The sequence below is a fragment of the Zootermopsis nevadensis genome, unplaced genomic scaffold, assembly GCF_977971745.1.
Source record: "Zootermopsis nevadensis isolate Lab colony 2312 unplaced genomic scaffold, Znev_1.0 Znev_ptg000029l, whole genome shotgun sequence".
NCBI classification, from domain to species: domain Eukaryota; kingdom Metazoa; phylum Arthropoda; class Insecta; order Blattodea; family Termopsidae; genus Zootermopsis; species Zootermopsis nevadensis.
In genome coordinates this window covers 1506115-1530410 of record NW_028259161.1, presented here as the reverse complement: position 1 = coordinate 1530410, position 24296 = coordinate 1506115, and the positions used below count along the sequence as shown (strand labels likewise).

At 41.0% G+C, this 24296-nt stretch overlaps 1 protein-coding gene and 2 long non-coding RNA genes across 5 annotated transcripts in view; 2 read left to right on the top strand and 1 right to left on the bottom strand.

Moving 5' to 3' along the window:
* Wnt2 (Wnt oncogene analog 2) overlaps positions 1 to 14250 on the top strand; it is a 76990-nt gene extending 62740 nt beyond the window's left edge. For 2 of the 3 annotated variants that reach the window (XM_022086048.2, XM_087358320.1), the window contains exons 3-6: positions 904 to 1178; positions 7407 to 7770; positions 8628 to 8771; positions 12956 to 14250. In XM_022086048.2, the coding sequence (XP_021941740.2) occupies positions 904 to 1178; positions 7407 to 7770; positions 8628 to 8771; positions 12956 to 13167 (995 nt within the window). In that variant the 3' untranslated portion in view covers positions 13168 to 14250. Of the gene's footprint in view, positions 1 to 903; positions 1179 to 7406; positions 7771 to 8627; positions 12280 to 12955 lie in introns of those variants that run through there. The other variant, XM_087358321.1, reaches the window with a different exon arrangement.
* A 1137-nt stretch (positions 14251 to 15387) lies between these two features.
* On the top strand, positions 15388 to 22663 carry LOC110840804 (uncharacterized). The gene is made up of 2 exons (XR_002547007.2): positions 15388 to 16336; positions 17280 to 22663. It is a non-coding gene; the product is annotated as an uncharacterized LOC110840804 (long non-coding RNA).
* LOC147872234 (uncharacterized) lies at positions 20841 to 23991 on the bottom strand. Its single transcript, XR_015537603.1, has 2 exons — positions 22653 to 23991; positions 20841 to 21610 (listed from the first exon to the last, which is right to left on the bottom strand). It is a non-coding gene; the product is annotated as an uncharacterized LOC147872234 (long non-coding RNA).
* Between the last annotated feature and the right edge of the window lie 305 nt (positions 23992 to 24296).

Genomic DNA, 24296 nt, shown 5'->3' with positions numbered 1-24296 from the left:
TAACTTGTGTACTTCGTCCATATGCAACTCAGTCTTCCCAATGAAATTTTCCCTGACAGAATTCTGGATGCGTTCATTTCTTGTCCTTCCCGAGCTGCATGCACTGCCCATCATTGTGGCCTCCCGTGATTTCTGGTCAGGACGGTGTCAGTTGGCCCTCTCCTTCTCTTAGGTCTGTCTCCTATTGACCCCAAGTACCTGAACAAGATGTCGTGCAGCCTGGTAACAAGGAGTGCGTGGTGTTTCTCCACACTTTCTATCGACCCGCGAGTGTACAAACCAGAAAAGGAAGTGATGAAAATTATGGCCTCTCATATTTCTCAAGACGTTTTAATTCAGAGCCGCCAGGCTGGCCGGTGGGTCTATGAGTTAGTGCGTGTTCTTACGCGTCGTAGAACATCTGCGCGCGGCGGAGAGCTGCAGGTGAAGTCTGCTGATTCATTTCTAAGTTTTTTGGGTCATAATCTCCTCCCCAAATAGAACAATTTTGGTATTAGACCTGTTGTTTTATCATCTTTACTTTGTTTGTCGTCGAACAATTGCCTACCGCGATTATGTTTTAATGTACAGAAAATCTTCACCAGACCTCGAACCCAGGACAGGTTTTGGGGGTTTTGACCCTTGTTCTTGTAGTTTCCTCTCCAAGACAACTTTGGTCTTGTCGCAGATTTTTATCACGCTTAGTTTTCGAGATACGGAAACCATCTTACTGGCATTCGAACCCAGGACAGTTCTCGGAACTGTGACCTTTCCTCAGTGCCCTCCTGATTACAGGGCACAACCACGCCAAGTTTGCGGCGATTGGTTCATCCATTCTGGAGCTACAAGGGAACATTCACACGTGCCCACAGTTTCAGTTTTCTTGTGCGCGATGGTAACGCGTGTCTCCGCTTTGCCCCACAGGCAGTCGCGAGGCCGCCTTCACTTACGCCGTCTCTAGCGCCGGAGTCGCTTACGCCGTGACGGCGGCCTGCAGCCGGGGAAACATCTCGGACTGCGGCTGCGATCCGAGCCACAAGGCCCGCAAGGAGCTGGCACCCGCGGGATGGAAATGGGGTGGCTGCAGCGCGGACGTCGGCTACGGCATGCAGTTCGCTCGACGCTTCCTGGACGCGCGCGAGATCGAGGGGGACGCCCGCAGCCTCATGAACCTGCACAACAACAAGGCGGGCCGCAAGGTAGGGATGGAGCAAAACGGAATCTGTTTAACAAGTTTCCAGATACGCCCCTGTTACCTTCGCCATGCAGGCCTGAAGACCTATTTAACTTGCACGTGACTGGGTCAGGAATCCTCAGTCAGCCGCCAAATCAGGTGGACGAATATCGCGTGATGGTGTCGTCCCCAGTCAGACAGGTGGAGTCATTGACCTAATGAACTCTGACGCCGTTAGCTAGGGTCAGGGGCCAGATTCTGGCAAATACTTCCGAATTTTTATACTCAGCGCGCATTTTTTAACTTGCTTAGTTTATTGTGGGTTGTGGCATCATGTAGCGTTATAGGTAGTTCCCAACGCCTCTGTATTCGGGGTAGAAGTGAGATGGAGGCGGTACGTTCTTCCGAAACGTTGGTAGCCGCCTACTAGACTACACGGTGTCACAACCAGCAACAGCGCCGTCAAAATGTTCAACGACGTGAAAACCTCAGATCTCATGTAGGTAGGTAGGTACAGCTTGTCTGTTTTAAGTGGATCTCTGTCATGCGCTTTGTGAGGGAAATGTTCACTGAGAGGGGCAGGCTGTAGAGGAAAGTTGCTTGTTGCCATATTTCATGGAGTACAGGTACCGATACTAAAAAGTGGTGACACTCCGATCTCTGATCTGTGACGACTTGCTGCTGCACATAAAAGAAATTATCAGTTCTTGTATGCAAAACGCATTATTTGTGCTCCTAATAGTAAATCAGAAGTTCATGCCACGATGGATTGTCGGTCGCGTTTTTTACTTTTCCTGTAAAAATTCGCTACGAAGAACCTACGTCTGACATTATTCTCCATTTTTGTCCGTTTGGCAGAGTAGTTGAGTAATCTTGGTGGACTGCGTCATGTTGGTTAAGTAATTCATCGTCAGAAGTCTGAAACTGAAACGAGGCTTATCGTTAATGAATGCCGTTCCTCTTCGGCGCTAAATCTTTCTGTCTCTTTAAATCTCGGGCTCAGTTGCTGTGTGCGTGTTGCAAGTTGATAGATTTATTCGTGCTAAAATGCTTGTGTATTCGCGATCAGCCTCGGCCATCACTCATTCTGATGCGAGCTAATTGGCAGCGAGGGGACACGACAAGGATTGATATCAGGCCTTCCATAAACAAGTCCGTACTTGAGCAATGTGCACAAGGAAACAATGGACAAGTTAACAAGAAGACATGAAGGAAGTCTTTCATAATCTCAGTGCTACCTTGGAATGCCTTCAGGACACAGCCAGCTGGAATTATTACCAGCTGTCTTATAAGGCTCACTGACTGGGAACACGGCAGTCCGGATACTTAAATTATTTCCAAAATCCAGTCCCGGAGCTTTTTTTCTTTTTGAGTAAAGGACTCCGAACGGAAGCTGCGTGCGCCCTAAACCAGGAACTGTTGTACGTCTAATAAAAGAGCTCTGCTCCGGACCATTAAGGGTGCGTGCGTTGGGTTAGCATTCAGTCCAAGTAAAAATAATTTTAATTTAAGCCCCATATTTATCATACTGATCGACCAGTAGTTCCCTCTTCAATGTTACTATCTCCATTAAACAGTGTTTTTGAAGATCTGATAATTAATCATCCAGTTACTAAATTTATTACGGTTGTGGAATCGGAGATGACATCACAAAATCTGGACCTTATCCTGAGCCATTTAATTAGTCTCCAAGTCTCCTATATTTTAATATTATTCTCCTGTCTTTCAAATGACCTCTGCCATTTGGATTTTCCGGCTAAAATTTTGTATGAATTTGTTGTTTTTCTCATACGTGTTACATATCCCACCCTTATCGTCCTCTGTGATTTAATCATCCTAGCAGTGTTCTGGAGAACACTGTAATTGACGACGATATTCATTATACCGTCTACGTTTCCCCACTTTGCAAGATTAACTGCTTGTCTCATCGTCTAGGTTGTCATTATCCTGCGCACTAAATCCTTGTTTTCGGAGCGTGACATTCAGTTTAAAAAACTACACACTTTGTACTCCTTATAAGATTGTCGTTTCTTGTTCTACGTTTTCTGTGGTGCGCAGTTAGGAAACATCTTTACTTGAAATGTCAAATAATTTGTTCCTTATCATTACCGAACTTGGAATTTGTGTGTCCGTTGTCATTTCGAAGGCAGATGAACGCGCACACAACAGATGTGTTATATAACCTACTCAGAGCCTTGGACTTTTCTGTATAATATTTCTGCTAAATTTTAGTACCCTCTTCGACATTCGGCCGGACCCCTTGGAAGGTGAGTCGGCCAGTCTCAAGGCAGATACCCGCACAGAAGAACGCAGACGCACGACAATGCCTTGAGTGGGATTCGAACCCACGATCCCAGTGTCTGAGAGGCCGTTAGAAAGTAATAAGACAAATGAATCAATCGTCTAATAGCAGAGACGGGCAGTTTTGAGTCTCGTGTTGGTGGAGCCTGGGTTTGCGTTAAACGCCATGACAGTTTGTGTCCGCTGCTGTCAGAACCTGTTCCGTTTTATTGGGAGTGTAATACAAAAAGTAAACGAATCTTCCATCTGTTTTGCAGGAGTATCATTGGTGGGATTATGGGTAATGTATGTATGTGCAGGTGCATCAGACTTGTACAACCGCCTGCGGGTACCTGTTACGTGTTACAGGAAACATGTAGAAATGCTTTGCAGGCTGGGAGCAGCTTTAGCCTGCATTAAGGCGGTTCTTTCTCATTTCTTTCAGAACGAAGCGTGATCCTTATACGTGCATTACCGGTGACGTAGTTACGACCTTTTCTGTCTTTAACTTATGTCCTTCGTCTCGATACAGTCGAAATTGTAATCCTGTCCGTTGCTTTGTATCGGTGCAGAACCTCATCTCTTACCTCGAGAGTCGAACACCAAGAGCGAGGCTAACCACTTGAAAGAATGCATGGCTCACAGCCCATAAGACTGCAATTTATATATTAACTACCGCCTCAGATTATTGAATACGCGGAATTGCTAAGAACGAATACGGAAAATATGCGTAGGACTGCTTGACTTAGGAGTGGGAATTGCCCACTTCGTTTCTTCTTAGGTTTCTGGAAATGAAAGGGCACGGTGCAGCCTTAACGAGAACCCGAATACTGACGAAGTGGTTTTTTTTTCAGAACGCCGCTGGCTTCCTTGAAACGTCTGAGTCAAACGTAAAAACTTGTAACAATTTGAAGGGAGGACTTTGATTGCCTGTGTTTATTAGTCCGTTTGTACAATTCTGTGTTCAGCAAATTCGTGATGTGTTTTCCGTTGATATTGTAATTCAAGGATGAACTTCCCTCCAGGGGCAGGATTCTGAAAACCGTAGGCACATATACGTTCAGAGGAAAACCGCAGAGAGCTTCACGTAACATTAAACTTCGCTTTCCTTAACTGTTTAAAAAAAAAAATTCAATTTCCAAGGCCTTTTCTTGTTCGATATAATTGCCACTATCTTTCTAAATTGTCTTATTAGCATTTCTGTTGTCACGAACTTACTCAGCACATATACTTCAGCCTCACTGACAGACACACAAACGGAGTCCGGGTTGTGGTCATTTATAGACCCTGTATCAACTGCTGTAGAATGTAAACATGAAATGTTTTTAGCGTAATAACCAATGGCGTATAATAAGGAATGTTGAATATTTAAAGGTGAAAATAGTAATTTCATCTAGCGGTCCTGAGGGAAACTGACAAATATTTAGCTTCACTTAGCTATAGGTTCTCTCTAAATAATAAACCTCCAAATGAGAAGTTTTAAGACGGATCTAGCCCGCTCATTTCTGTTGACAAAAAATCGTATTTTTGTTCACCTTGTTGAAAACCGTACCGGATCCCCTCACCGTCCATCCAAGACGCTTAATTGCAGTTTTATGTTTTTGTCTGCAAAGGTCTAGAGGAACTTCTGTCTCAATTAAAAAGGATTTATTGAAGACAGCCCGGAGGCCTGAGTCCACTTCCTGCACAAGTAAAAACGTCGAGATATCACGCAAGGGGCTCCGAGTCACAAGTACAACGTTATGACGGGGCCCCGCCACTCTTTCGGGGTGTGGTGGGGTGCCATTTCACATAAATGTAGAGCAGAGCCTCTCTCTGCCTTCAGACGCACTCACTTCATTTTGATTTATCTCCTCTGTATGCACAAGTACGAAAAAGATGAAAATTTCTGTCTTCTGGGTTGTTGCGCTGTGTAGTCTGGTCGATGTTTACCAACGTTTCAGAGGTCATACTGCCTCCATCATCAGAGTATGAAGATTTCCGTCTTCTGGGTTGTTGCGCTGTGTAGTCTGGTCGATGTTTACCAACGTTTCAGAGGTCATACTGCCTCCGTCATCAGGGCGGTGAGTATGAAGATTTCTGTCTTCTGGGTTGTTGCGCTGTGTAGTCTGGTCGATGTTAACCAACGTTTCAGAGGTCATACTGCCTCCGTCATCAGGGCGGTGAGTATGAAGATTTCCGTCTTCTGGGTTGTTGCGCTGTGTAGTCTGGTCGATGTTAACCAACGTTTCAGAGGTCATACTGCCTCCGTCATCAGGGCGATGAGTATGAAGATTTCCGTCTTCTGGGTTGTTGCGCTGTGTAGTCTGGTAGATGTTTACCAACGTTTCAGAGGTCATACTGCCTCCGTCATCAGGGCGATGAGTATGAAGATTTCCGTCTTCTGGGTTGTTGCGCTGTGTAGTCTGGTCGATGCCAACCAACGTTTCTGAGGTCATACTGCCTCCGTCATCGCCCTGATGATGGAGGCAGTATGACCTCCGAAACGTTGGTAAACATCGACCAGACTACACAGCGCAACAACCCAGAAGACAGAAATCTTCATACTCACCGCTGCGAAAACCTCAAATCTTACATACGAAAAAGATATTCATCTAATGTTTAATCTTTTAAGTTACGAAAAGGATTTCGATTAAATTTAGTGTTAGTAGCTCCACGCTAAAAAAATTTCGGATATAATTTAGTTCCTTAACGGCCCAATGTCCTCAAATGTGCTCAAATCAAACGTCGTATTTTTTCACAAATGACTCATCGTATAATAAATGGTTCGTAACATAAAATATGGACCTCACTAACTTCTATGATTTGTATTTTAACAGCAGAAAATGGATATCAGAGTTAATAAGGCGTACAAAGTCTGAGAGATTTCGCATGGTTCAAGTTGGAATGCGGCTTTCTATGCTAAAGTCAGAAGCGTCTTGTGTGCGCCTTTGTTCGTGATGACACAGGTAAAGCTGACTGCGTTCCTGTATCTGCGCGAACATTTCTCATTCTTCAAGGAACAGGTTCACATCTTCTCAGATTTCATTTCTAGATTTCTTGCTCTCGCTCGTATCTTTCCTCGGCACCACAGAATCCTTTTGTGGGCCACGCCCCTGCTGCAAGGGACAGATGCCCGACAGGGTGAAGATGCGTCTTCTGTCTTCTTTAGGTTTCGCCTAGTACCGTTTTTATACTCCAGAGTGTGGTTCTAGATGAGCTAACAGTCGCTCAGATGAGCAGGAAATTCCCCGCCTTCTATGTAATCCAAAGGTCCATTAAAATTTGTACCCTGCAACTAGTCTTTATTCTGAGCCAATTGACACCAGCCACACCCGTTTTAATATTATCCTCCCATACATGCCTCATTCTTCCAAGCGACCCTTTCTATCAGATTATACAACTAAAATGTTTTACGAATTTTTTCGTAGTATCAGTGCGTGCTGCATTCCCCACTCATCTCATCATCCCAGATTTGATCACGCTGATGCTGTTTGATCAAGAGTAAAAACTCGAATACGGAAGGTCACAAATGTCTCAATCAGACGATGTATGGGCCGAGATTTGAATCCATACCTTCCCGAATACGAAAGAAAGAGTGCTAACCAACACTTGGCGACGTTCGGTAGTCGCTGAAATTGTTTCGGCACAGTCTTTGCCAGATCGACCCGTTCGTAAGCGTGACAATTTTCCAGAGCGGAAGTGAAGGTGGTGGTGAATGTGGCCAATGGTACTGCTGTCTCCATCTCTCTCCATATATCCTGTTACATCATCGGGAAAAATTAAGATGTGCTAGATGAGATTTTATGTTTTCACGGCGACGAATATGAAGATGGCTGTCTTCTGGGATGTCGCACTTGAACTCTGGTGGATATTGACAGGCGTTTCAGATTGCTTTCTGCCTCCTGCCTCCCAGAAGACAGCCGTCTTATAAAATGTCCTAGGTTGTACAGTCAAGGTACACTATAGTCCAGTCTTGCTCTGAACTCTGCAGGCCGTCAAAGTGAACCTGCACGTGGAATGCAAGTGTCACGGAGTGTCTGGCAGCTGCACGATGAAGACTTGCTGGAAGACGCTGCCCGCGTTCCGTCAAATCGGCGACAGTCTCATGCGCAAGTACAGTCGAGCTCGCGCGGTTATGGCTGTGGATGTTGGGTCCCGCCCGGGACGGCGAAGTAGGAACCTCCAGCTGGTCCTCAGGAAGCCCCCGCCCCGTGGACAGCAGCTGCTGGAGAAGAAGAGGGCCCCGCGACGCTCTGACCTCGTGTTCCTCCAGGAGTCGCCCAACTACTGTGAGCGGGACCCTGCCACCGGCTCCATGGGCACGGTGGGCCGCCACTGCAACCGGACCTCCAGAGGTGAGATCAGGGACAACCAGCCTAAAGCTCTGGCAGAATCGTTTGTTTTCCTTTTAACACACCATTCATACCCGAAGCTTGAAAATGAGAAATTGTACGAAATCATCTCATTATTGCGAGCGATGTCGTTGTTGGGTCTTGCGCCTGTGCAGACTGATCTAAAAGTAATGCAACCCGTTCCTAACGTACGTTATATTAGTAACAAATAAATTACGTTGAAACAAAGTAGCAACGTTGTATAAAGTGCTGGAAATGCCCATGCATTCGCCCTTTTTCTCGTGTCTGGTGCAGCCCAGCGAAGGGTTTCTGTGTCACTGAAACGATTCACCAGACGAGACACCGTCGATTTCTTTGGCACAGGAGAATCGATAAGAAATGCGTCCTTACACTCATTTTGGAAACTGAAGTCAGAACGAGGTGCCAGGTAGTGTCGACAATGATCACTAATTGCTCCAGTGAAAAGGAAATCATTGCCCTTCGACTGTCGAAAGGTAACCGGCGGACTGGCGCGAGCAGCTTACGACATGATGTGACCTGCATGGGCCCTTGTATAGTCACAGCGGTACTGTGCGTTTATTAATCAGTTCGAATTGCAACCATCAATAAATGTTTTAATATGGGTTCCGTGACTTCTCGGTCACCTGTAGTAGTTACGACGCTGATCTGTAGTTGCCATGACAACGTTGGATTGCACCAGATGTGCTTAATGGCAATAAAACGACTCCACTGCTGTTGAATTATGTAGGCCTAGCACTTATTTATTTAGTTTCTCATGTGATGTGGTAACTGTGCAAATAAATCTTGCAGATAAATAGCTGATAAGCGCTGTAAATGCTATGTTTCTGTTATGCTCGCAGGCACAGAAGGCTGCGACCTGATGTGCTGTGGTCGAGGCTACAACACGCACCAGTTCACCAGAACTTGGCAGTGCCGCTGTAAGTTCCATTGGTGCTGCTATGTGAAGTGCGACACGTGTAGTGAACGGACGGAAGAGTACACGTGTAAGTAGTCACTGTGACAAGAGGACACGTGTGATGTCAGCTGATTGGCTGCAACGTGTAGAATGTTTGTGTCGCAAGTGAAAATAGTCGCCGGTTTGGGCCATTATTTGTGTTTATAATTGTTGGAGCCGGCGTTAGTTAATCTGTAAGAGCTGCAGGAAGATGACTCGTTCTTCGCGATAACTGTTGGGTTTTGAAGCCGAGACTTCAGAGGTGGCACAGAGAAAGATACGTCATTAAGAGACCACTTTGTGTGCAAGTGGCATCTGCAGAGTTGGAGTGTGTTATTCGTTGTGTGACATGTCTGCTGGCTTCGTGTAATTTATTTAGAACGTAAGTTGAAATGTCGCTTTCTTTCGCCGTGGAGGCAAATGGGACACCTGAGTTTATTAAATACGTACGTATATGAAACTTGCAGTAGATTTTCTTGTGTTTTCATGGGTTTGACATTTAATAACTGTATAAAACTGAACACATATATATTGAATTTAAAACGATTTGAAAGTAAGGTCTAACAATATTGAATTGATTTGGACGTTTCGGAATTAAACTAGGATTCATTCCGTTGGTAACAGGATCGAAATTATTTATTTGAAATGATGATTCTTCATGAAATTGCACTGCACCACAAGCAGCTTTTCATAGCAGCTGCTAGGTCCTGTTTTCTGTGCACTGTTATGTGTGTAAGTCTGTAAGATTGTCTATGAACCAGTCAGATTCGACGTTCTTTTCCGGAAGTCTCAGTTTTGTTTCATGAATGTCTGTCTGTTAATCCAAGAAAATTTACAGTGAGTTTCCAATAGTTAGATTTGTTTGAGAAAAGAAACAGTCAGCGGGTTTTAAAAATAATATACCCCGAATGACATGCTGTAGGCTAAATGTCAGGTAGTGTAAGGACCTCAAACTGAGTGAACGAACGGCCAGATATTATTTCTAACGGCCTGATCGCTTCAGAAAAAGAAATCTGGAAGAAGGTTAATGAAACTAAGAATTTTGTGGAGAGTGTCTGCCTATCGCCGTCCCAGAAGTTTAAATTTGGTCGGCGTATAATTTCTGCTTTACTTGCAGCACAGTACAAATCGAACGCAGAATTTTTCTAAAAGAATTCTTTGTACAAAATGTAGTGCTTAGGCTAGGCGTAGGATACATAGGTCTCCTTGTGCTCTGATCTTGAATTTGAAAGGTTTTTCGATGTGGTAAATATTTCAGCAGAAAGGTAAATTATTTCTGTCTGTGCTGTGTGATTCGCTTAGATTTGAATCTGTAATATAAATTAACACCAAGTTCAGCGAGACACAGATTCGTAAAAACGCATTTGGAAAATATGTGTGTCCACTGTTTAAACTGCCCTGAAGTTTAAAACTGGGGAAAATGTGAGACTTTCTATTAATATTAACTACGTGCGAGATTTCGATTTGGGTTAATGAAGGAGTGAAGGGTTCTTTTCTGTTTCCATTGTGTTACTTCGCTTTTCAATAGCATCATCCGTTGTCAGTTTTCTTTGCCATGAACCACAATCGTGTTCCCTTACTTCAACTTCAATATTCTTCTTCTGTCCGGGTCTTTGTGATCGTACCGCCTACTTTTGAGATGTATCTTCCGTGTCCTCCTTACGTAGAGCAAATCTTTTGAAAAGTACCTCCCCCCCCTTGCAACACAGCTCACTTCAGAGCCTAGATAGTGACATTCACAGCTTTGACGACTCTTTTCGAGTGCAACGATTGCAAATGGAAGATTATCATGGATGATAAGTAAGCAGAGTCTAGTATGGAGGTGGCCAAGGCTTGTTTGAAGGTACTATCCCAACGTTCGTCTGGAGAGACAGAAAAATCACGAAAGACCCGGTCGAGATTTGAACCGTGTACTTTCCGAATACAAGTCCTCACTGACTTTGAAACAGAAGTTACTTTCTATTTTTAGTTTCAAACTCGTGCTTTTTCAGACCGTGCCTTATTGGTGTCTTTGTTAGTTAATTAAGCCGCTTTCGTGTGGCGTATGGATCTTGGACCGTATTTTGGAAACCACTGCTGTTCACGACAGGGGAGCATTCTGGTTCAGGCGAAAACAGCTCAGTCCCACGTTTTCAAACTTTTGTTGTTTTTTTCTTTTGTAGCAGCGTGTTCGTGTCAGGGAACCGAATGCATGTCCCCAGGAACAGCATGTAATGTAATTCGTCCGTCATTAATTTGTTTTTGTACGAGGACTGTTGGCTGTAGGGCAGATTGGAACACCAAATAAGGACTGGAGATCACATCCTTACAAGTGATTCCCATGCCAGGCCGCGGTCAATCGACATTTCAATAGACAGCTACAAATGATAACAGACAGCATGAAGAGGCCATTCACTGATCATAATCATCATCATCATCATCATCTACTTCTTCTTCTTCTGTGATATTAAAATTCGTTCTAAATTGCATGACTGTAAATTGTTAGAACAGGGTGTTCATAAAAATGTTGCTCCTTTCTTGTGCTTTTTTGTGTGTAAAACCTTAAAGCTACATGTTAGTGAAGGCCTCCGTCTAGATGTGACCTGACAAGCAGTTCGACTTAGTTTTGAAGGGTCACAGAATCTCTGTAATTACACAGTTTGGATGTATTCTTTTCCTCTGCTGACTCGACGCGGTGTATAGTGTGAGCAACTGACAGCGTCGTTAAATATACTATAAATCAACGAATAAAACAAATCTTGAGATAATAATCATTTGCTTGTTTGGGTATAAGTTTTTAGTCGGCCTTCCTACAACCGTTCTTCACTGCTGTCACGTCAGTACGTCATCACAGATGAAATGTTTGTCTGTGCTTTGCAACTAAATTGTTTGGTATCTCCGCCAGTTTTCTCTGAATGTGGTGGCTCGTGACTCCATTGGCGCTTTTTATGATTCCTCCGCGACGTATCGTATTATTTTTAAACACTTGTAAGACAAATTCTGCGATCGTGTCTTTACAATGTCTTGCAGAAACAAGGTATGGGTGGTTCTGGCTGAAGCACTGAGCTCATAATGTCGGTACTAACACTTATAAGGGGTTGAAAAACACCATTATGGCCGATTTTTGGCACACCCGCCCTCACTCTCCATATTATTGACATCCCTCAATAGACGTCGCTTTATACTTCGTTCACGATGTGTGTGGAGTGAGCATAGGTAATAACAAAATGCTGGGTTCCTAACCGGGTAATTTCTGGTACGCCCTAGTTGTCTCGTGCAGGCGTCATAAAATAAGTAAAGAAATTAAATATGCTTGTGATTCGTCGTCATTTAAGTGAGAAAATTGGCATTAATAAATTCGCAGTCCCTTTTTACAACCTTCGACTCTTTGTGAACTAGTCTTGTCCCGCCGGATACTTATATTTGTTAGTTAGTCCGTTCTTGTCTGCACATGAGCATGCGCACATTAGTGTATGATACTGTTGTGTACTAAAACGTAAGACTCTGATATTGAGTGTTGTAAGCCTTGTTATTTATTGTACCCTAATACTATGTGTATAAATTCTGTAGACATTTTACTTGTTGAAGTAACTGATTTTCGTACGTACTTGGTTTGATACAAGTATCTGACTGGTTAATAACTCCATATACACTGTCTCCCTTAACGTGTTCATAAAATCTCTTCTTTAGTTTATATCCTAAAGCATCTTAACTAAATGTCTACACTCACAATCCATTTCTTTAAGATTAATTTTAATATTATCATTCAACTGTACTACTCTCAAATTGCCTTGCCCCTTGAGGTTCGTCAACCGAACTTACCTCAGTATAAATGTCTAACTACAGATTGTTTTATGAGCACGTGATGCTTCTCGGGACATCACCACCTTATCCGTTATGAATCCCTAAAGTTAATCTTCATACGTAAAGAAATCAACCATCGGACGCAATCTTGAGCCAGCGCAATCCAATTTACACTCTGACAATTAATTTACAAAAAATTCTTTACACAGAAATCCATGGACTTGTATTTTCTTTATAATGCAGTGAGATACAAATCCGAAAAAATAGAGATTGTGATCTATGTGTTACGTACTGTAATGAGCATTGTCTGTCCTCAACAAAATGAAGCATTACTGTCGTTATTAGTGGAATCATGAACCACTAGATTTTTTAAATCGAAGAAGGACGAAATTTGTATAATAACTTCAATCATGTTTGTTTGATGATTACTTATTTCTATTACATTTCAAGGTGTCAGACTCGTCCGATGGAGTGGAAGTTGCCAACTAACCAACTCACACCTTGGTAAAATACTGTTAAGAAATATACCGTTATGGAACCCTGGTGTTCCTCACCCTGATAACAAAAGCTTCGCCACTGGACCACATCTTGAACCTGCTCAATCCAGTTTCCATCCTCACAACTTGTATTTCCACCTTCCCACCGCGGCTCGCCTGCATTGAATTCAGCCAGAAACATAAAGCTGAAGAGGTAAGTTTGCATTTCTTCTGTTGGGAGCGTCTTACCGAATATTCTTGCCAAGAAAAGTAGCTTAAGGTGTTCACCGCGGTGAAAATGTTGACTGTGGTCTTCTCGATTATGAAGCCGTGTGTGTAGTCTAATCAGCCTGTCAACAAAGTTTACTCCTGAAAAAGAAGGCGGCATGTTCCTTCGAAAACATTGACATAGCCCAGAAGGCCACAATCCACGAAAGTAAATCAGTGCTTTTCGACGGTAATTAACTGGATTCGCCGAGTCCGAAAGGGTTACATATGAAAGTAAGTTTACTTCAACAGCCTTTTACATTTGGTGTGTCCAGAGACAGCCCTTAACCGTGTTGCATAAGTAAAATTTTGGTAAGGCTGAACACAGAGTTTCAGTTGAACATAGAAACACGTAGAAAGAGAGATTCCTGTCTGTCTACAAGGGATCAAGTTGCTGTCCTCCCTTTCAGTGTCAAAATGAGGTTGTTACGACAGACAACCCCCCCCCCCCCCCCCACAGTATTACACAGCCACTTTGTATTTGATACAAGTGTTAAGATTTTTGTAACCATCCCCTAAACCTATTATTCCTGCTAATAAAAGGATCCCTCGGGTTTACCTTTTCAACGGCGTGTATCCAGAAAACATGGTTGTCAGTCGCTTTGTGTGCTGTGGTGAATACACTGTGGAAATTCTTCACCCTCTTCAACGGTCCTTGGGGCCGGATACAGACAGCTCATCAAAATTGTGCTTCACTTTGGTTAATTAGCGATCCACGCAGAGAAAGTGCTCTGTCCGAGACGGTCGAAGTTCATATCCCGGTGCAGGTTTTGAGTTTTTGGTTTTCCTTCACAAAGTCCTGACCACTGCTTAGGGCTTACAGACTGGACGACCGGGGTTTGGTTCCCGAAAGTGACAATATTTTTTCTTCGTTACTGCAGTGTCCACATTACCAAAGGAATAAAGTGTTGTGTATGATTGAATTCTGCTGTGATATCTGTAGTGTGATGTGTCTTGTAACAACAAATTTGTCTGCAATAAACGAATTTGTTTCGGTATGTACGCTTGCATAAATTGTGTTGGTAAGGCAGAATTTTTGAACATTCTGTAGCGCTCTCCATCATCTGTCCATTCACATCCTTCCGCCTTTTGTGTGTACCCGAGATTATGCAGTGGAGTGCGTTTTGAGGCTACCCCATGCAGGGCTGTTGAAAACGTTTCTTTGTCTCTTGTGTGGTTTGGCCGCATTTTGGTTCCTGTACTGTCCACGCCGACTGTAGGGTTCGGATGAAGAACATATTACATTTCCATTACTTCACCTGGTGGTCGGTTTGGTTTGCGAATTGTAAGCCGCAACTGCCTCTGAATGTAAAAACGTTCGCTAAAAGCCAGCCCTGTTATTGTTGGAGAAGCAGCGGACCGCACCTGGGACATGTACGAAGGCCTGTTGTCGTAAAAGGCTGTCTTCAGGGTCGTTGCTGCGATCGCCCCAATGTTGGAAGCACCTCTGAAACGTCGGAAAACTTCTGCCAGACTACCCTGAAATCTTACCTGCAAGACTTGTTCTTCTGGTGAAGTAGAGTGGATTAAACTGACTCTGTATGGGTTTTGATGCCTGGTCTGGACATTTCAACTTAAAACTTCTGTGCTGTTGTACGGAAATGATGTTTCCTATCAAACATCTGTGAATACATTCCGAGCAAACTGAGCAGCTGATTACTATTCAGCTATTCACAAAATTGTCCCTTGCTATGGAATCAAAAGGTTCAACATCGTCATCACAAAAGCCAGGCGAACAAAATCCAAACACTGACAACCTGGTTCTGCGATCTGTCATAACGTAATCTTTCCATTCATTTCCCGTGTCCTTATGGGATACTACATCCAGGGGCCGGAGTGCAGTGGCCGTCCGTGTGGTTTACGTGTGTTTCCTCTCAGGCGATCTTAGTGAATACTAGACCGTTTTAAAATATACCACGACCGCTTCGTTCCAATTTTATTCCCAATTCATCGCCCGTAACCATCCTGCCATTCTGCACTCTGTGACGAACCTTGTTCCGAGATGGTAACACTTCTGGATCTCTCCTGTGAACACATCTGAACCGATTGCTATCTCATATATGACTGGTATAAACATCAATAACACCACCACAACAAATAATGTTATATTAATAATATCTAAACACAACTTCCAAGAAATATACTGAGAAAGATGATAAAAGTATAAAATTGTAAAACTATAAATAATTGTAATTTGAGTTTAAAAGTTTATAATTTACACCTGATGACGGTTTGATAAACCGAAACATGTTGTGAATGTTCCGATGTAAATCGAATGCTCGATATGGAACATAAGATGATATTTTAATCATTTCAGTTATCTTATCTTACTATTTTATTGTGATTTGACGGTAAACAAATATATATAATTATTTTAAGAATAGACCAATAAAGGTACAGTGATCTGGGACCATGCCTCACAGCATGTACTCTTGGCAACAAGGTTTGACTCCAAACCATAAAAGAATGGAATGATGGCATGAAGGGAGTAGTGGTCACAGGCATGGGGGATCGACAGAATCCATCACATCCTATGAGATCTTGGCAAAGGCAAAAGAATATCTTCATATGCTGAACTGTATGAAGCAAGAGTTACTAAGCTGATAGTTGTCGAATTTGTCGAGAAAACCCTTGATGTGCCCTGCTTGGTAGTCAGGGTTATCAGTTTAATCTGGTTCACTTGCTGTTTCTTGGAGATTTATTTTGATAGTAATACCATTTTCATATTATGACGTGCTCACATCCTTATCCTGTCTTATGAAGGACCTATGAAATAAATTATATTATGCCATCAGTGTGATGTGAGTACGGCAAAATCACATTAGCTTGTAAGAAAAGTAGTATTCCCTCACTTATAGAATGGATCTAGATTGAATTCTGTAAAAATTCCGTTTTTAAGTTTTATGAAAGTACCCGATCTTGTGACGTAAGTGATGACGTCGAGACCACAATGCAATAGGTAAAGGACTTGACTCTGTCTCATTTCGGCTTGTTGGACGCTGGCGTATAGTTGTTATTAGTAGAGAAGGGTAATTTGGCCATGTTTTCAGTTGGGGTTCAATATCTGGCAACGAAAGCATTAAGAAAGGTAAGGTGATTTATTATCTAGTTTCAAAATAATTAAGTAAATGAATCTTCGTTCAATGATGGAGTCTGGTCACGTAAATAATACTTTTCAAGCAATTACACACTTTGAGACGTCACTGAAGAAATTTGCATTACGGAATGAAGTAGGACCTCAGATCGGCATTCAAGATTTTGTAGTAACAGATTTGCACAGATCGCTCTTTAGTTATTTTTGATCGTATGGTGGAAGCCGTTATATTTCGAAACACAATTTCCCTTGAAGTGAATGCGAACAAGAAATTCAAGATGGTTGCCATCTACAAATTTATATCTTTATATAAATTATGTTTGACCAGCCCTGGTATGGACCACTCTAAATTGACATTTATGCTTCCTTACGAAAATAGTCGCGTAAAACATGTAATCGTATTAAGGGACATGATCACAGCGGTATATCAAGGTTGCACTGTTTGGAATTGACTGTAAATTGTATGCTACATATTAAAGGTCCATGGTAATGGGAACTGAGAATTTTATGTGCGAGTCATAACATTATTGAAAGTAAGAATATAAAGTGAACACTGAATTATAAGAGCCATAATTCGTGTTTTATTTTGGCGTTCAGAACAAAAAATCAGAAAATACAGTGTAGTGATATTTGTGCAACTTCTGTTCACTAATGTGAGACCTCGGAAACTGACACATGTACAAGACTTACACAGGCCATAGCAGACAAGCATGAAAATGTGTTCCATTGGTGGACATAGTGTAGTGGAGTGAAAGAACATATTCAGACACATGAGAACTAGTATTATGAAACCAAATTTAAGTATTTCAAAACTATTTTTAGTGTTACTGCCGAAGAATAATATGTGGAGCTTTATCTCCGTTGTTGATCAAGTATAAAATTGTAATGACTGGCCCCTTGAAATCTGACTGCAGCTGATAGGTTTATTCATTTGCAGAGAGCTGGTTCATCTAAAAAGCAGGAGATGTGATGCTGAGATACAACCACCTGATCTGCATCTGCTCCAGTGAAGACACAAGATTGGTACAGAAACTGAGGGATATGAAGAAGGAAGAACAGGGTTCTTGTTGCTGCCAACAGATATAACAAGGTAAGCAAGCCTATTGTTCCCAGAAACTCTTACAGCCAGTGTCAGAGTGGCGTGGTAGCATTTTATCTCAGGGTGACCTGTTGCAAGTTGTTGGGTTAGGATAGCTCACAGGAAAGTTTTTTTTTGTGGGATATGTAACAGTTCTATAAACGTTTAAAGCCATGTCTTTCCAGAAAATCCCATTTCATTGAAAATTTTAATTTCTGTGACAAAACATTACGTAGAATAGCAAAGCTAATAGGCATTTTCACTCGCATATACAGGGTCTAGTCTCACGATAAGTTACATTAATCTGAAGGGATTAGGTTAAAAATCTGGTTGATTTGACGTGGAATGGCGAAGGGGCTGTGTAGAGTGAATTCTGTATTTACTTGAAAGGTAGAAGTGTGAGAACGTAGGTACTTTTTAATTCTGAATGGCTATATTCTTTACCGTGAATAATGTGAGTAGGGACACTGCAAGCATAATGTTTCTGAAACATCCACTCGGTTGTACTACTAATGGTTAGAAATAAAGTTGGTATATCTTCATTTTGTCTTATTTACATATGGCACCCAAGTACCATGTAATCCTTGATCCATAAAGTACCTCAGAAGAGATGTATAAGCCCACCTACAAGAACAGGTTATGCACATCACACCTGCATGAGTGTACCATGTGTATGTGTGTGTTCTATTTCCCAAGTTGATCTTGGGTCCAACAGTGACCCATGTGCACTAGAAGAAATTGAACATGGTAATAGTCTTCATTACCCAGGATTTGTCAGCAGATAGCTACGGCCTTATTTTTAGCATTACATGCAAGAATTCTTTGAAGGTCAAAGATAATAAGAAATCTCTTGCCATTTTTTAGATTCTAAATTGCCAGCCATGAAATATGGAACAAAGTTGTTTGTGGAGAGTACATGTTTAAACTTGTAATCCACATGTTCCTGTTTTTGGCGTACTTCTTCGTTGAAGTACATTATAAACCCTTATACCCATATAAAAGACCATAATCAGTACCAAGAAAAATTTAAAGCTGTGATGAGTTAGATTCATTTGAATCCTGGGTATTTTTTGCACAAAGTTTGAGCCAGTTAAATGAATTCTCATATTATCTTCCAGAAAAATTAGGTACATTTTGAGGAAAGAATTGGTTAGTTTGGAGGTTTCTTGGTAAGGTGGCACCCACTTCTCCAGAACAGAACACAAAAAATTGCAAACCATTACATCCTTTGGTCAGTAGATAAAACCATTAAAAGCCTAATGATTGCAAAACATGGCATACCTTTTTCTGGTATATATATATTTCATGCAGGACATTTTTCTTCAGTATAGCCAGAATACAACGGTGTCTGCTGTAAAATTAAATTGGTCCAACACTTGGTGTACATATCCAGTATCTTATTTAATCAGAGTCCATTAAGTGGTTTAAAATATGTATGTTGAAGGATGGACTGACTTGCATGCAGGTTCAAAAACAGCATACTTGATTTTTTGGTACATACAGCATAATCAGATACCTAAAACTATTTCAAGCCAAGGGGAAAGTTGTGTGTCATTGAGACACAGGTAGCATGAAATAACAATTCGGTGTTCAAGATTCACATGTTTCTCCAAGTAGAGCTTCCTTTATTAATTTAATGAAAAGAAGACTTTCATTGTTCTCAAATGTACATGTGTTCATAATAATGGTGTGTCTGTATCATGCCTGAAAATGGGTAAATGTGAGTATCAATACTTGCAAGGCAGATCCCAAATGAAGAATTGAGTAGCCCCAAAATAATATGGTGGTTGGAATAGCACTCATTATAATGAAACTTGTGTTCTGTGCTAATTATAGAAGATACAAATCAAACTTGTGCTTTTTAATATTTAGTACCTTGTGTGAGTAGAAGTATGACAAGAATGGAGCAGTTGCAATTGCATTGTGGGAGGGAGGAGGGGGCGATGGTGTAAGTAAGGCCTTGTTATAAAATGTTGACTCGACTTACTTAATGTATTGCTTCTTCACTGTAATTTGTATCGAGCACCACAGCACAAGAATGGGAACACGAAAGAGAATGTTCACTGTTCTACAGAGGTGTTCCAAGTTTCACCACCATTAAGATTATCAGGTTCATTGCCAGAGTCTTCTGATTCTGCTGTCACTACTATCTTCACTTTTCACCTCCCAAGTGTAGTATTAAAAATTTCCTACTGTTTACCCAAAAGACCTTCAGTATTGATGTACTAACATCTGTTTTTTAAGCCTTTTGAAATGGAAGTAAATATTTTGTCAGGAAATTCAACCCTCTGAAGTCCAGTGGTAATTATATTTTAGTTGCAAATTTTTTTTAGTGATATTCAAAATAAATTGCAATTATTACTTTAAACAGCATTACCCTGTTGATCTTTGTAGTGGAAATGGGTTGTTTTTATTGGTGTAGGAATTAAAGTTATGTAGATGAGGTCTTCTAAGGATTAATAATGTCATCCAACTTCAAGGCAAAACTTTTCTTGGCAACCCAGTTCTTGATGATTGCCCAAATGAGCTCTGAAAAAGAGTTTGGCAGAAAATATAACAATTCTTTCACCCAGTAGACTTCAGCTTCAGAAAATAGTCTTTCAAGTTATGTGCACATAAATTTACAGTGTTTGATTAACAGGGATGGTAGCATAGAGGATAGGGTGTGAGCTGGTAATGTTGGAGGTCCTGCTTTCAATCCCACTGGGTTTCCTCTCCCATCAGTAAAATATTTGAGAAAGTGCCACAGATTATGTGTTTAAACGTGTTATGTGTAATATGTTTATAATATTCAATATCAGCTTTGCTTGAATGCATTCAATGAGGGCTTATCTTTTCCTGGAAGTGTGTGTATTAGTATCAAGTTTATGGAATTATAATTTCCAGCAACAAATGCAGGGTTTGTTTTTCAAAGGCAAATTGTTTATCAGTCTGATAGGACATCTGAAGTGGTTAATAATATAGTTCATAGTGTTCAAGTACTGGGATTCTCTCTACATTTTGGCTGATTTCATATGCATCAGCCTAAAAGATATTTTTGTATTTTGTCATTGCTGTTGATGAAGAAGGAGGAGGCTGGTATATATTGAATATGATGCTTGTGCCTGGTGACCATCTTCCTTAATGTGGACACTCCATTGAAAAAAAGTTTTGCTGACAGGTTGCATCATTGATCTGTTCATTGGCAGTGTGTGAAGAGAAAAGTACTTTATTATCAGTGAATTATTATTCAAGTAAATTAAAATGCCGCACTTCTAAATCATGCAAATATATTGCACATACAACAAATTAAATGCACTATTTGTTATAGCTTCTTGAATGGGGTTTGAGTCGATCAGTTGTTTGCATATGGAATTCCTTTCATGTTTGGTTCACTTTGTCATTATGATGGGGAGCATTGTCAGTAACTACAACACTGTGTGAAGTAGATGCAGAATTATTTATTCTTTCAGTCACATTCAGTAATTTATAAAATTCATATTGCTATAATTGACCCTACTCGATGCAACTTGAATCACGTGTGATGTGAAGCCTTTCCCATCATCAGCGTTTATGATGATTTTTCTTTGCGGTTTGACCTTAAAGTGTAATTTAGGAAAAGGTCAGTCACACAAAATTACTCTCTGCTACTCAGAACAACTTTGACCTTGGCAGTGCATGTTGACATTGAGGGTTGGACATACAGACCTTGTCAAATATATAAGGCTTTAACTCTGCTTAATTTCTGTCTGATTTGTTCCACTGTTGCAACGACTCCACAGTAGTTTGCTGTTCTTTCATCTGCATGGCAAATAGGCAAAATTATACTCTCCTCCACTGCTTCCTGTTTACATTGGTGATTCATACGATTTATCATCTCCCTAGCCTTACTGTAATGGTTTTGCCCTTTTGACTGCTGAGCATTTGTAAAGTGTTCAGTTTATACCTCAAACAAATATAAAGTAGCAAACAATAGAAAATAAAGTTGAATTGACTTGTACATAGAACATGACCATACGATGGCACAGCGTTTTCTCGACTGCAGTGCGTTTGTTTCTAGCCACATATTTGTTGCCATTGGACTTCCATGTGGGTCTGTACTGCCATGGTCACAGTTTTTTCTTGAGTAATCAACAGTAGTGACTTCAGATCCATTGCCCACTAGACTCGTAAAACATGGTTGATCTGACATAAGGTGTTATGAAAAGTATCTGTAACAGCATTTACATGATATTAAAGAAAGATATTTTAGTTCTAGAATTGTTACAAAGAATATTATCACCTTCCCTCCTCTCCGGAGTCAAACACTGCATATTGACACAAGAATGAACAAGTTGGTATTGGCTGGACCCCTCCTAAGGCACCGAATGGTGAATATGAACAGGGTCCAAGTTCCAGCTCAACTAGGGTGACCAATAGATAGCTTTCTGTCTTTCCCCCCCCCCCAAGCAGAATCCAGCTTCCCAAATTCTGTAATTTTATAACTCTCACAGTGGGCAGCTTATAAAAGAACAATTTCACATACCGTTGTCAGAAACTTTAATTTGACTACAAGTGACATGTTCATAAAAGTAAACCGTAAAGTGAGACTTCATAAGTAACTGTGACGTGTAACTTGGGCTTCATACTGTGCAGTAGGAAAGTAGCACATGTAACAAATCAGATAAACAAATAATGTTCTTTGAATGATGGAAGATAAAGATAATATAAAGTATGCATGGAAGTTGGGCCATGTAGGTATATGTTTATGTAACTAGCCAAGTAGAAGAAATTACTGCAATATGTTTGTTTGTCCAACAGTGAATAACATTGCCCCAATGAAGGTAAGAAACTGAAAATCTTAATATTGTAAGATGTGTCATTGTTGTACTGGTTTTATATTATGTTATACAGCATGTAAATAATAGAGAATTCCAGCATATTTAATAATTACCACTCAGTATATGAGACTGAGTAATGTATGTAACATATGAAGCAGTCTGTGTCCTGTATGATATATGCTCTGAAGATTGTGTAATCACTGAAATGTATAGCCACCAGTAAATAAGCCATGTTGATTGTAACTTTCTAACGACAATATAGCATGGCACTTGGAAGGAAAGCAAAATGTTTAATGTGTTATGTTAGGAAGAGTTGAAATTGACTTCAGGCATTTATCATAGAATTAAGTGTGTCTGTTGTTGCATTCTAATGAACTCTGTGGAGCACAGTCCTCAAAATTAATATGTAGTACACTTTCAATAAATTGCTTACCTTTTATGGAATGTGAAGGTTCATTACTGTGCTTGTAAAAACCAGCCAGTGGTTCCTGTCCTGGGCCAGTTCAGTCCAAACCCTCCAAGCCTAGTTGTGTGAGATCCATTTTAATATTAGCCTACCTTCCTGTTGTTAAATCTGTTCCTGGTGATAGAATGCTGTTATACAAGTAAAATCATAAGTTATTGCCTTGAGGCACTGGACAGATTCGTCATTCTATGAATATATATATATTCACCACAGACTTACTGCGTAGTGTCCATTTCAACACATAAAAAGTGTCCTTTGTCCTAGAAGTTTCTCCCACCAGAAGTCCTGTGTGCTGTTAGAGCTAGTAGATCCTATATATGAAACATGGCAATCATTCCTACTTCAGACCTACCATAGTAATAGCAAATACACCCTCTGCATGCACACTGGCAAAATTACATTGTTGCTTCAAAAGCATGAACGCCATGACAGTTTTCAGTCCAGTAGTAATAATACTGTAAGTAAATTCTAAAATGTTTGTTTTGTAGAGTGAGTTTCTTTTAGACATTTTCCTACAGGTCTGTATTTGTAAAGCCAAACGTCACAACTGCAACATTACGAGGAAAAGGGGCATATGGCGGAAAAATCTTGCAAAGTTACATGGTGTCGGAACACAGTACTAAGATAAAATGTACTGGAAGATGTTATTGAACAAATATGCATTTAAAATTACCTGAAATTCTAATATTCAGTTGAGTAATATTGTACTTACACTACCGACGGAACACTGTAATTTCAGCACAAAAATCCCCCAATCTTATTGGATAGATTTTCATTTCCCGTTCAAATACTGGTGAAATTACGTTCTTTCATCAGTAGTAAATGTGCCATTTTATTACTCAATTCAGTAATAGAATTGTAGGCAATTCCAAAATGGATATTTGCCCAATAAAATTTTCCATTATTTACATATATGCACGTACAAGTCTTCACACTTTGTAATTTGCAAGTTTTGCGTCATATATACCCCTTTTGCTCGTAATATCACGTATGACGTTGACATTACAAATGGCGATCTAACAAAATGTCGTAAAAATTCACTTACGAAACAAATGACTTGCAGTATTATTACTATTGGTCTGAATACTGTCATGGCGCTGATACTTTTGATGCATCTGTGTGCGCAGCAGAGTGTGTATTCGGTATTACTATGGCGGGTCAACAACAACATAAGCACGATGTGAAGTAAACGAAAGCTACTTCACCTGTACAAGTTCCGAAACTCTTAGTAGTGCAAGAGGCTTGGTGGTCTTGGGGGTATGAGGCAAGCCTAGGACCCCAGGAATACAGAGGGCCACCAGGAACAACTTCACAATTTATCAGGAAGTTCCAAATTTATTATCAGTAAGAAAGCCTCGTGGTCTAGGGGGCTAAGACACTAGACCAGTAATGCGGAGATCGCAAGTTCGAGTCCGCCGGGCGGCAGAAGATTTTTGTCAACAGCTGAAAGAGCCACCTGGTAACGAATTTTTGTAGCTGCACTAGTAAAATGAAGAGGCTGGGGGTTATGAGGGAAGACTAGGACCCCAGTAATATATTATGGCACCAGGAACAACTTAACAATTAATCAGGAAGTTCCAAAATTATTATTAGTAAGAAAGCCCCGTGGTC